Here is a 12,766-nt window from a genome sequence, read left to right as displayed (position 1 = left end):
GCCCTTTGTTCACTGTTCTCGGCCATATGTCTCTGTAATATTCTCTGTCTTATGTGCTCAGCCCTGTATTCTCTTTTTGTTTCTTTGTCCTATATGCTCAGCCTTGTGTTCTATGTTCTCAGCCCTGTGTCTTCTGTTCTAGGTTCTCTGTTCTATGTAGTCAGTCCTATGTTCTCGGCCCTGTGTTCTATGTTCTCGATTATCTCCTTGGCCTTTACCCCTCTTATCTGTCTGTCTCGATTGTGTGCTTTTGTAAAGCATAAATCCTTTTTAAATGTCAGTAACCAAAAAACATTTTGATCTCAAAATTATTTTTTATTTTACCACTGCATCAAAGTGTAGCCACTAATCACCAATTTATGGTGGTTAAGAAGAAAATATGAGACACAAAACCTCATAAGTTATGTTAAATTGATGCTAACAGCGCAAAAAAGGGAAAGGCAAAAGAGAAAAAGCAGAGTGGAACAGGGCAGGCAGAGTCAGTTACAGACCTAGATCTTAGAAGTTTGTACAATGCTTTGAAGAATGGAAAGAGACAAACTAAGACTCAGTCCATAGGTATGCAGTAAATTGTGTCAGGCTAGCCACTTCCTGTGATGAGGGTGAGGGGAAACGGCGATGTGAGTTAAAATTAGACAACAAGAAGAAACCTGTTGTCAGCCCAAAAGAGAGAAAACAACCTTTACTGAAAGAAGAGAGAGACAAAGAACGAACACAATGGACAGATTGAGGATGACTATGTTTGTGCTCTTTTTGGTTTTGTCGCTTGTATCCTCTGCAGGTAAGTGTAGTAGACCCAAAGGTGTTTGTACGAAAAGGGGGACATATTTATTTATTAAAGAAAAAAGAAAAAAGGACTACATTATTGCTATCGGTGTAATTGCAAGGATATTCATGAAGGTGTTTGATAAAGATGTAATTTTTTTGAGACATTTTCCAACATCGAATTTGTTCATTTAGAGCCTCTGCATATGCTTCCATTTTTTGTTGTTCGGAGATGGTTTTGGAGGAAACAGAGTCCCCTTTCTGATTTCCACATCACCAAATAGCAAGATAATTGAAGCACATACTCTAGGTACAAAGCACTTTGCTGAGAAAAAATTGAGATGTTTGAGGTTATGCTATAAGGAAAATAAATCTAAAACATATTGTAGACGGGAATGATTGGAGGAAATGTACTTTGGCATGATATCTGACTTGAAAGTGATAACATTGAATCAGTCACATTCTCTCAATTCATTTGTCGCCATACTTTAGGAATCCACAAATAAAACTGATTGATTCATTTGATACATGGAATTCAAAAGATCCTACCATCAGTGTTCAAGTTCAAAATAGCAGAGCAATTTATTATATTGGAACACTATATACAATACAAATTAAATGAATAGAAAATGGCAATTTCTAAAAGATGTATTCTCTATATTTAATTTGCTTACATTTAATGTAATAGTAGTAGTTACAGGGTTTTAGCAATAACTTTAAAATAATTGCTACTGTCCATACACAACAAAATATGCAATAAGCTCAACTAACTATAGTAACTTAAATTATCGATCGGATGCTATGTTTGTTTAAAAAAAAGAAAGAAGAAGAAGCACTTAGGTCCATATTAAGTTTAGTAAATGTATTTCCACGAGAGTGGTATACTTGACTAAATTTGATATGGAGTGCTTATTATTAATTTATTAACATCAGTGCATCGTGACAAGATTTATAGAGAGGTTTATTTAGAGGTTATTATATTGAGAGAAGTTTTACAGATTTTAAAGTTAGACTTATTTATAAATGTATTGGTAAAAACAGTTTCCTCTGTCCGTATTAACTTGTGAGACTGCTACCATTAAAACATAATCTCTCATGGCAGAGATAATAAAATCACCAAATCACTTTGAACTAGCAACCTAGTATTTTGTATTCTTAATATCTGTTAAGAATGATCATTAGAACCTTCATTTAAAAATATATATACTGTATATTTAGAGAGAAGCAGCATTACAACTTTACTTGTATGTAGAATGCAGCCTAGTCTACGCATACAGTTGGTGTAATTATTACCGTCTGCAAGAGCCCCGCACCCCCGTAATCAGAAATTAGTTTGATGTTTCATCAAAAAAGTTTTGGTGGCCAACATTTATACTGGAAATGTCAATACTAACATAGCCTATTGGTTAAAAGTTGACCATGCAAGGATTTAACCATATTGAAAATCTGGCACAGTTTACGTGTTTCACCAAATTTCCCCAAATGTCATGTGTTCCAGGGCATCATAAATACAAATTTGGTGTTGCAGCTGCTGTGACCCCAAGATCGCAAGATGATCTCTAGTTATTTCCTACACTCAAGCATTTGCGCGCGTGCGCGCGTGCACACACACACACACACACACACACACACACACACACACACACACACACACACACACACACACACACACACACACACACACCCACACACATACCCATACATGCTTGACATACGTACTGTACATACACACAAATGCCAAAAAATTAACAGTTATTTTCTGTACTACATGTCCTGTAGAGGCCTTCAAGGACCCAGAAATCTGTTATGTCCTGGATGGGATTCTGCTCGTTTATTGTATCCTTGCCACTGGGTTCTTCTTCAAAGAGAAGGTAAGCAACAGTAACATAAACGTTAGTCCCTAACAAATTGGGATTGAACAAAGGCAACGATACAGTGTAGCCTCATATAACGCTGGCATCCTTATTTTGGCCATGGAATTATATGCAACAAAAAAAAAATTATCAACTTGAACCCCAACACCCCTTATTCTGGGGGGAACATTCGCAAGAAATAGCAGATCTACAAGCTCACCCCGCGTTGTGACGTGTTGTGAGCTTGTTGGTCTGCTGTTGTCTAAAGGAAAGAACAGCATACTGAGCACAGTTCTAACTCAGGTCTGTTTCACTGAAACTGAAAATAGGGCTCAAGTGGTTATGTTTGTAAAAATAAAAAGGTGTGATTTCACAGGAAATGTTTTGTTCTTGTCCCCTCTCATCTCTGTGCAGTTTTTGTTTCTTGGGAGAGATTCAACATCTGTACGTACCAACATCATTTCTATACACAGTAAAATCCTCAGTGTTAATGTTTCCATTTGTAACCCTATTTTGGGCATGTCATTTTATAGATGAAAACTTTTCAAATGTTTTCATAAATCTTCTATCAAAAACAGTGAAAATAGCTGATCTTCAAGCTCACAACATGCCACTATGTGACATATACAGTAGGGCTCAAGTGTTTAAATTAACACTCAGGATTTTGTGTTTTGCTTAGGTTTTGATAACAGTATTATTGTTATTGTATATATTTTCTGGCTGTTGCGGGTGTTGATTATTAAAGTCAGGCAACGGATAATTAAAAGTGCTGGAAATTCAAATAATGTGATTTTTTTTCTCCTATGTTATAATGTTATGTATAGAACATTTTGGAACAGCTTAATCTGCCCACCCTCCAACATTCAGAAAACATCCAGTAAATAACATTTTATGATGTAAGCAGTGAAGAAGTCCACTCTGGAAAACTCAGCCCAACTCTGTATAAACAAATGCGAGCATACTTATATCATCATCAATACACATTTATTTCACAATTAACATAGTACAGAGGCTTCCAGAGCATTGCAAGTATAGCTGGCTGTGAATGCAAAACTTTTACAATGTACATTTATAGGTCAATATAATACAAAGTACATACAATACAGTATGTACAACTAGCAACTTCCTCCATTAGTGATGTCATGGTTCTTCATATCCAGAATTCTGCTTTTTCAGCAGTTATGGACACGTTTTCATCATTTAAAGTAATTTCCGTTGTCCCTATCTGTTGCCTTGAATAACTGAATAGTACCCATAGGCTTCACAATCCTCTGTGATACAATTTAACTTTAAAGATGTGTTGTTTTTCCTTTCAATATTTTCTTCCCCAGGCAAAGGGCACTGATCAGGGGCTTGAATTAAAGCAAAAGGTGAGTCATTGCTATTGAAAATAGAATAACATTAAACCTGTCATCCCTAAAGTCCTGTTTTTGGCATTTAAGTATTATAATCCTGCTGCTATTTTGTCTCTAGAAAAAATCTCGCAAGGAGAGGAACCCACAAACACAAATATATGAGGTAATCTTTCATTAATTAAGTTAATTCATTATTAAGTTATTTTCATGCTATCATGAAAATTGATTGGCTTATGTGGGGCCACCAAGATTTAATTTGGATCTGGCCACTCATGCAGTGATGGTTATTAATTATAACTATTAATTATAGTGTATGTTGTGAAATAAAACACCATAAATGGCAGGCCCTGCTGTGGGCCCCCTGTAGGTGTGGTTTCATCCTCTTCACCCCCTAGATTTACACCACTGTGCTCAATATACTCTGCTGTATCATGACAAACTCTTGTCAGGCGATGTGAACTGGTTACATTTCATAAGTAGCCCACAACTTCCTCGGGGACCATGCGTGACATGCAACAAAGATGCAGACTTCCTTTTCAATTCTATGAACTTGCTGGTTCTCACATTGAAATGACCAATTTTTGCACTTTTTGAAGCAGTCATCTGAAATTGACTGTACCTCATGCTATTTATATTTCTGTCTAATAAAGTATTCAATATTCAATCTATTGATTTGAGATCACATTTTGGTCATAGCAATGCCTAAAGCCTAATTTATGCTTTATCACACACAATGGTCAGGTGTCACTCACCGAAAATAACAGACCAATGAAGTATAAATTAGGCTTTAGCATCATTAGTGTCCTCTTCAAATTAAAACTTGAGCCTTGTTGACAAAGAACAGCCTGAAAACATCGACACTGCTCTGGGTAACAACTTACTGTAATGGATGAAGAGGATACGTTATTAGAATATAAATTGTCTACCGACTTTATTGAAGACTGGTTTGATTCTGGGACAAAGAGGGCACTCAGAACATATTTAACTAATAGAGAGCTTCACTGTGGCATAGAGTTATGGGTATTTTCTTCATTTAGAATTTGAGCATATCCTAATATATTAATTTGACTCTACGCAGTAAAATCCTCAGTGTGAAAGTGAGATTTCACTTTCAAACATGTTTGGGGTCATTTTAACGTCTACTCTGGCTTTTTGTGAGCACCCCAGTGTTTAAGTTGCTTGATTCAACATTTAGATATTTTATATTAATTTTATCAGACACACCCCCTTCCACCCAAACTCCAAAACTCCACGTCGAACTCCATTTTGATATTGTTCTTCTAATGCGTGAGGGGCCGTGTTTTTTCAATTTCTTTTTTCATTTATTTTATTTTAAAGGACGACTTTACCCATTTTCGACCTATCTTCATATAATCGGTCCTCTCACTAATGCTCATTACGATATGGCACCATTTGTGTCTACCCCTTCTGTGTCTCAGAGGAGGTCTGTGGACAGTTCAGAAACCCGCCTACCAGTGACATCATCGATGGGGAATCCAAGCTAATAGAAACTGCTGTCTTTCTATTCCTGGAAAGTTCGCATACTATAATGGATGCCATCGTTATTGCATTAATACAAATCTTTTTTGTTTGAAAAAAATAATAACCTGCCTAATGATGTCACTGGTAGGCGGGTGTGTCCACAGCCCTCCTATGAGACACAGACCAATTAGACATTTTCTTACCATTTTGTTATGAGCATTAGTGAGGACCAATTATATGAGGATAGGTTGAAAATGGGTGAAGTTGTCCTTTAAATAATTTCACTTTTTTTCATTCCCCCCAAAAAAACACAGCCCCCTCACGCATTAGAACAACAATATCAGTCACCAGAACAAAGGACGGGTGTTTTCAATGAATCCAACATGGTTAAAATGGAGTTTGAAGTTACAATGGGTTTATATAGGAAGGAGGCGTGTCTGATAAAATGGAAATCAAATATCTAAATACTGAATCAAGGAGCTTAAAAACTGTCTGGGGTGCTCACACGTGTTTGAAAGTGAAATGTCCCTTTAATTAAACAGAGTGCACAAATAATTCAACGGTTATTTGTTTAAATTAACACTCAGAAAATTGCTATGCTATGTGTCATTTCCTCTACCCAGTCTCTCCAAGCAAACACCCGGGATGAGGATCCATACGAAGCTTTGAACCCGAGGGCCACAGCCTCAACTTCGGCCACAGCCTCAACATCGGGCACAGCTTCAACTTCGTCTAGGCCTACACGCCGCTGACGCCCCCTGGTCCCTTTGTGTATCAGTCTGGCCTCTGATCCAAACCATCTTTTATCACTCAAGTTGCATTCCGTCTTAAGCCTAAATGATTTATACTTTGTCACTACCGTGTTGATTTCTGTTATATCATTGAACATGCAACAAAGCAAATATTAGCCTGTGCCTTTCTATCCCTTTAAGTTGATGGCCACTCACAGAAGATAATGATGGGATAAATTATTTGCATTGTGCCATTTTTGTGTAGGTTATCTTACTTACACTAGAACCTCTCTACCAATATGCTATGCTATATACCAGATTCTTCAATAAAGGACAGCATGAATGTCAAATCACTTGGAAAATGGTTTAATGATGTTTACAACAAAAGAGAACTGTACAGTTTACAGTAAAAGATCTTTATATGTGTATAAAAACAAAACAAACAAAAATACAGCAGACAAATGCATCAAAATCTACTATGTATCCTGATTCACATACTTAAATTTCTACACAATCTTTCAGTTCTATGCACCCCCCATGACTGGAGGGTTTTTATGTAGTCAGATCAGAGAAGTGTCCCCATCCCCCCCAACCTGGTCTGTCAGGTGAGCAGTGTTGTAGTCCATAGTGGAACCCAGGATTCCGACAATGACATATCATGTCACAATGACAGTGTCTGGGATCCTATAGAGTTCTAGTGACAGAGCTGATTCACAACAGACTGTGGAATCAGAATATAAGGAAAAAACAAAACAAAAAACAGGGGGACACATTCCTGTAGTTTAGCCCAAGCCTCCGAGTGAGAGTAATAAATGTTTTACAGAATTCAGTTATTGAGATACACAAACGGAAGTAATATGTACAGGTTTACCTTTTTCGTTTTTTTTCCTATTCTCGTTATTCTCATTTTAAACCATCAACGCTTGGGCTGTGAATTGATAATCGCACACATGACACACCCAAAACATACAAAAATACTATATCTTTAACCTACCAATAGTAAGACAGTTCTGCAATTAGTTCCATGCTGTGACAGAAAAAAGTGATACAACAAACCAACAAGAAGTTAAACAGACTTTTTTTTTCCCACTTAAGTTTTCTCAGAAATATACCAAAATATACATCTAAGCTTTGGAATTGCTGAGGCTAGGACTAAAGCCAGTGCTGGGTTTGTCTCTTAATACACAAGCTGCGGGGTGAAAACAAAAGAGAAAGAGAGAGACAGGACAGAGAGTTATCTTTGGTATCTGCATTTGTCAAAAGTTAAAATATTTGGATTTTTGCTTTGGGATAGATAGCGCTTGTGAGTTTCCTACAACCTCACATGGAGTTAAAGCATTAAACAAAGTGTCACTGAAGCCCGGTGGCCAGAGAGCACCCAACCAGCGGGACACAGTCCGTGCAGAGTGAAGGACTGTGATGCATAGTGTCACACAGCTGAGAAGACAATGTCACAGATATAGCGAGGACAGAGAAAAAGAGAGCACAGTGGTGAGACAGGAAACTCTAGAAACCACAGAGTGTGTATCGAGGAGACAGCGCTGTATTATCCAAGGAACTACAGTGTACAGATGAGGAGACAGAGACAGACGCACTGTAATGCAAAGAGGCAGGAACGGAGCATTTTCATATGTATCATAGCAACAGCACTGATGACAGACAGACATTTAAGTCCTGAGCATTTACAGTGTGCACAGGATCAACCCTCAGTGTGTATTAGCAAACATCACCCAGCTACCACCGGATTGGATCATCTATTGGTCCGTCAGAGAAGCCCACTTTGACCATTGCCAAACTCTACCAATCCCCACCCACAGGCACTGATGCCACTGCACTGACAGGGCGGGTGTGTGATGTGCATGGAATGTGCATACACATGCAAACACTTTTTGTCATACAGGAGTATCAAGATTGAAGACTAATTTATCCGTAAGCCCAGCGTGTCATGTTTATGGCTTGCAAATATGTTATTTTTGGCATTCCAACAGTTAGTTGTTGGGATTTAATCTTGATCAGTGATGTGGGAAGAGGTAAGAGCTGGGGTAGCCCATATACAATCACTAGAAGTCTTTGGTTAATGTTGTTACCACAGGAGAGAGCACTAGACAAAGCGCTGTGACACCGCGTTGGGACAAGACACGTACATACCTGTACCTGCTCACAATCAAAACAAGACACGATTGTCAAAATCATAAAAAAAAAAGACCCTTAAAGTGTACTAGTATCTACGCTACAATGTAAAGTCAGTTTCTGTTCAAATGACAGCCAAAATATAAATTTCAGATGGGGCCAACTTAGAAAAAAAAAAAAAAAAGAAATAAAATATACTAAATAAATTATACATCCAAAGGTTTGCAATAGTCATTGTGCCCTGTGAGAACATTGTGAATGGTAACAGGCTGAGGACAGAAAAAATAAAGACATTCATTAATTCTTTGTACACGTATGTAACATGTCTCCCCCTTGTGGCGGAATTTCCCACAACACTCAAACAAAAAAAGAAAACAAGACAAGTGGGCTTCTCCAACAACGACAATGTGTTTTGTTTTATGTTTTGTTTGTTTTTTGTTACTTTTTGTATATTTTATTTGTTAAGTAGATTAAAGCAAGTTTTAGTTAGAAATGAGGTATACAACAGCTTGCTTGCGCGCGCGTTACTGGTGCCCCACACTCTTTTCTTTTTCCCCATTAAACAAGAAAACCAATGTGGTGAGTCAACCTACTGAGATCAAAGGAGCAAGGGATCCAATACTGAATCAAATGCATCAACATTAACCCATTTAGACCCGAGACAAAATCCTACATTAAAGTTATGTTGCTAAATATCGTCTCTGTCGGGTGGAAACCTCATATGTCCAAAACTGTTACTTTTCAGGATTCAAATTCAAAAATAGCAAAAGTAGCAAATCTACAAGCTCGAAGCGCGCCGAAGCGACTACTTTTGATGCTCTTGTGTGACGCTGTAGTATGATCATTGAGCATGGCATTTACGAAAAAACACAAAAAGATAGAATAAGGAGATGAGATGTTTCTGCCCAGCAACAGCGATATATAGCAACAACTAAAATGACACAGAGGCGTTGAAAGGTATAACAACGTATAGGTGTAACAAACAGGTCTTAATGGGTTAAGCAGATGCCAGGGAGCCACTGAATCGTGGATAGTGAATTTCCAAAGGGTTTGTCCACTCTCACTGACCAAACTGAAGTCGATCAACTCTACTCTTCCCACAAACTTTGGTTGCACCATTGTAAGCCAAATACTTTCCTGGCAATGGACTGCTTAGAGGCTTTGGGGAAAAAGTAGAGGAATCCACTCCAAAACAAAAAAAACACCAAACAATAAAACCATATTTTCATTTCTTACTTCCGTTGTTTCATTCTTAATTTGATTTTCTTTTTAAACACTGGAAGATGGGAAAGAAAACGGACCATAATGTTTTGCAGACAGTCCTCCCTATCCTCTCGCTTTGACACAAACACACATACAAGCGCACCTGCTGGAATTGAGTAATTAGTAAAGCTTTTCGTACAGGCATCTTCAACCTGTTTGAGTCACACCTAAAAAACATATGTAGCCACATAATCATGCCAGGACAGCACACACTGAAAATGCCCCAAGTACACTGTATTGTTTCAGTGAAAACAATGCACCAGGCGAGCTCAAAGCTAAAGCCAAAGAGATGTGACCCTCTCGTTTGCTCTCACACACACACTCGCCAACGACAATAATGCTACAATGCTCTTGTCTTCTATGTAACGATAAGGCATAAATGATAATGTTAATCTTTTGTCAAACTAAGAAAGCCAGTGATCTTGCCCTCTCACACGATACAAAACAATTAAAAGGCATAAAGTAATATATATATTAAAAAAAATCAAATGATTGTTAAAGACAGCACAGCAAATCAAGTCCACAATAAATCAAACAAAACAAACCCCTCAAAAATCTATTAAAAGATTAAGATCAGATGCGTCAGAGTCTCGTTTTCCTCACAACCACAGGGACCGCTGAGCCCCCTCCCATTCCAAAAGTCCCCGTCTATACAGAACAGACACAGGTATCAGCGACTCACACACCCACAAGGCATGGTCACGGTTTCTTTTTAGTTTTTGGTCTTGACAGTTTTTCAAGATTGCGGTTTTGCAATCGGAGAAGGAAGTTATTTGTGGAGGGGGCGGGAGTTTGAGTAGAAGTATGATAAACACTACATTCAGTCTTGATAACATACTGGTTTCAAATATAAAATATGAATATCTTACATGTGTTGTATATATATATATTTATATATAGAATTAAGAAAAGATCCATTTCTCTAATTCTTAAGTCGTTCCTCAGATAAATATTTCAGTAACATCTCAATGGTGCCGATGGCTACTGGTTCACCTTGCTCACGCACTTCCAACCTCTTAAGTAATTACAAACAAACAGCACTAAAACAGGACTGAGTCTTTAGGTCCATCGTGGCCTAAAGACAGACAACCAGCTAAATGAGCAGCAAGACACCCACCTAGCTGGAAAGAGAAAGGCTATTACTTTGGCAAGAAGGACCACAAAATAATATTTAAACCTGGAAATACCCCATAAATAGTAGTACTAGAAAATAGCAGTAGTAAGGTTGTCCTTTATCGTGTATGGTTAATTATTATCAATTTTGAAATGGCGAGCCAGACAGTACTTGTACATTCTACAATGTTCTACAGATAGACATTTCTAATTGTGAACTTTGTGTTTAAGTGCTGCTGAGGTATATTCAGTCAAAAGCAATTCCAACAATACAAACAAGCACATAAAAAAGGATAATGTGGACAAATGTCACTGCTTACAGTCTCTGTGATTTAATAACCACGTGGCTATTAATTTGATGACATTGGAAGTAGTAGAATAGCGCTACTTTTTTTCGTGGGGTCACTTTATCAAGGGGCAGTACAGTGGGTAGCACATGGTCTACATCGCTTAGCCTAACAGGTTAGGTAAGGTGATTTGGCAGGTCTGAATGGTTCATAGCCAGAATTGAGTAACACCACATCTTTCCTGTGACATGCTATTTAAAATGGGTGGCACTAATGTTAAATGACAGAGGGTGGGTAAGTGATCTGATAATCAGTGGTATCTTTTTAAAATAGTTGAGCCCTCCAGAGGAAGGAGAATGGAACCACAAACCCAGATTTTACCAGGATGTAGTCATAAAGCTATAAAAACACATGCAGGCCTCTCAACAGTTCAACTCTATCAGAAGCTTAAGCAGCGAATTGTTAAAGCTAAGTTTCTGTGATCCTTACCGAGCAGCAACAGATCAGGAATGGATAAAGTATCGAAATAGGCATGGGAGGAAAATTATTTGCCAGCGGTGTGTAGTGGAATTAGTGATGAATGTGAATGGCATCTTGTGTGCTCACCCAGGCACAGCAGCTAGTGAGAAAACCACTTTGGTTCAAGCTTGTTTCATGGCTGAATATTAGTAGAAAACAAAACCAAACAGACAGCACTCACATATGCTTCATTTACAGTTGAAAACTAAACTGGCCTAAAAAGAAAATACGAAAGTTGTCCTAGATCAAATAACTTGGCGAACCTCAAAGGAAACCAGGATCAAGCCTTAAGGGCCAGGCCCAAAAAACAGAACCCCTACCATTCAAACACAGCTAAATTACACAGAAACTATTAGAAAGGAAAACTACCTTTTCACACCTTGACCTGCCAATCCTGATCTTTTTTGGTCACTTGTGCTGCCAATTAAAAGCTGAGCTAGAAGAAACGTTATCCCCCACCCCCCACAATAAAAAGAAAGAAAGGAGAAGAAAAAAGGTCTTTGGAAAGTGATCATCAAAATATTGCATTTCTCTATTTTTGCCACTATGAGAGAGATTTTGTACTCATAAATATATTGACTAGGCTAAGCTACACAGACTATACACACTGTTTTAACAAATATTTTTGGTATATCTTGAAGTGAGCCAGTCAAACGACTGCAGACAAACGGACCTTTCAAATCAAAACGAGTTTCATTCCTCCAAAACAGGCAGACTGCAGCTCATCAATCCAGTTTTTTTTGGTACAGATACTGTGCACAAGTAGATACAACGGTACTTCAAAAAACAGACAAACCCCCCCCCCCCCCCCCCCACTACCCAACGTCAACATACTGCTGGTATGATGACCATGAGTCCAAAAAAGAGAGCGCAGTCAACCACAGAGCACTTGTGTCATACAATGACTGAACTCTGGGCATCTGAATCCAACATCTCTCCCTGTGACTACTGCCATCCACCAAGACACCCTCAATCAGACGTGGAACTGCACGCATGCAGCTCTTTATTTTTTTTAAAGCTCTCAACGTTATGATTTTTCAGTCATTTCCTATCAGTGTCTATGGATCGCGCCCAGACGTCAATTTTACAAAAGCTCCTGCGGCCAGTTCACCACTGCAGCAAAATGTAAAACTCAGTGTTTCCAGACAAGAGAGAACCGGAGAGACACACCTGGTCCCTTAAGGTCCTTAAAGCAATGATAACCATTATATCGGCCACTTATTACTTTGTTTTTATAAAGCCTTATAACCACGATTAAAAAAATTGTT

At 38.2% G+C, this 12,766-nt stretch overlaps 1 protein-coding gene across 2 annotated transcripts; it reads left to right on the top strand.

Annotated features, from left to right (window-relative positions):
• The first annotated feature begins 540 nt into the window (after positions 1–540).
• On the top strand, positions 541–6,530 carry LOC311064045 (uncharacterized protein). Of its 2 annotated transcripts, XM_084083774.1 has the most exons (6): positions 541–781; positions 2,545–2,636; positions 3,033–3,062; positions 3,950–3,988; positions 4,092–4,136; positions 6,079–6,530. In XM_084083774.1, exons 1-6 carry the CDS (start codon positions 718–720, stop codon positions 6,205–6,207), a joined length of 399 nt encoding a protein of 132 aa, XP_083939900.1. In that variant the 5' UTR covers positions 541–717; the 3' UTR covers positions 6,208–6,530. The 2 variants fall into 2 exon arrangements, with proteins under 2 accessions (XP_083939900.1, XP_083939901.1); XM_084083775.1 differs by lacking the exon at positions 3,033–3,062.
• The last annotated feature ends 6,236 nt before the right edge of the window (positions 6,531–12,766 follow it).

This window comes from Gymnoscopelus microlampas (genome assembly GCF_963454915.1).
Source record: "Gymnoscopelus microlampas genome assembly, chromosome: 17".
NCBI lineage: Eukaryota > Metazoa > Chordata > Actinopteri > Myctophiformes > Myctophidae > Gymnoscopelus > Gymnoscopelus microlampas.
Note: the sequence above shows the minus strand (reverse complement) of the source record. Positions and strands in the feature narration are given on the sequence as shown.

What these genes read in the sequence shown, in the direction of transcription:
- LOC311064045 (XM_084083774.1), top strand. Translation starts at nt 718, where the DNA reads ATGGACAGATTGAGGATGACTATGTTTGTGCTCTTTTTGGTTTTGTCG. An exon ending in GGCTTGAATTAAAGCAAAAG is followed by an intron (nt 3,989 to 4,091) that starts GTGAGTCATTGC and finishes TTTTGTCTCTAG; the next exon opens with AAAAAATCTCGCAAGGAGAG. An exon ending in CACAAACACAAATATATGAG is followed by an intron (nt 4,137 to 6,078) that starts GTAATCTTTCAT and finishes TCCTCTACCCAG; the next exon opens with TCTCTCCAAGCAAACACCCG.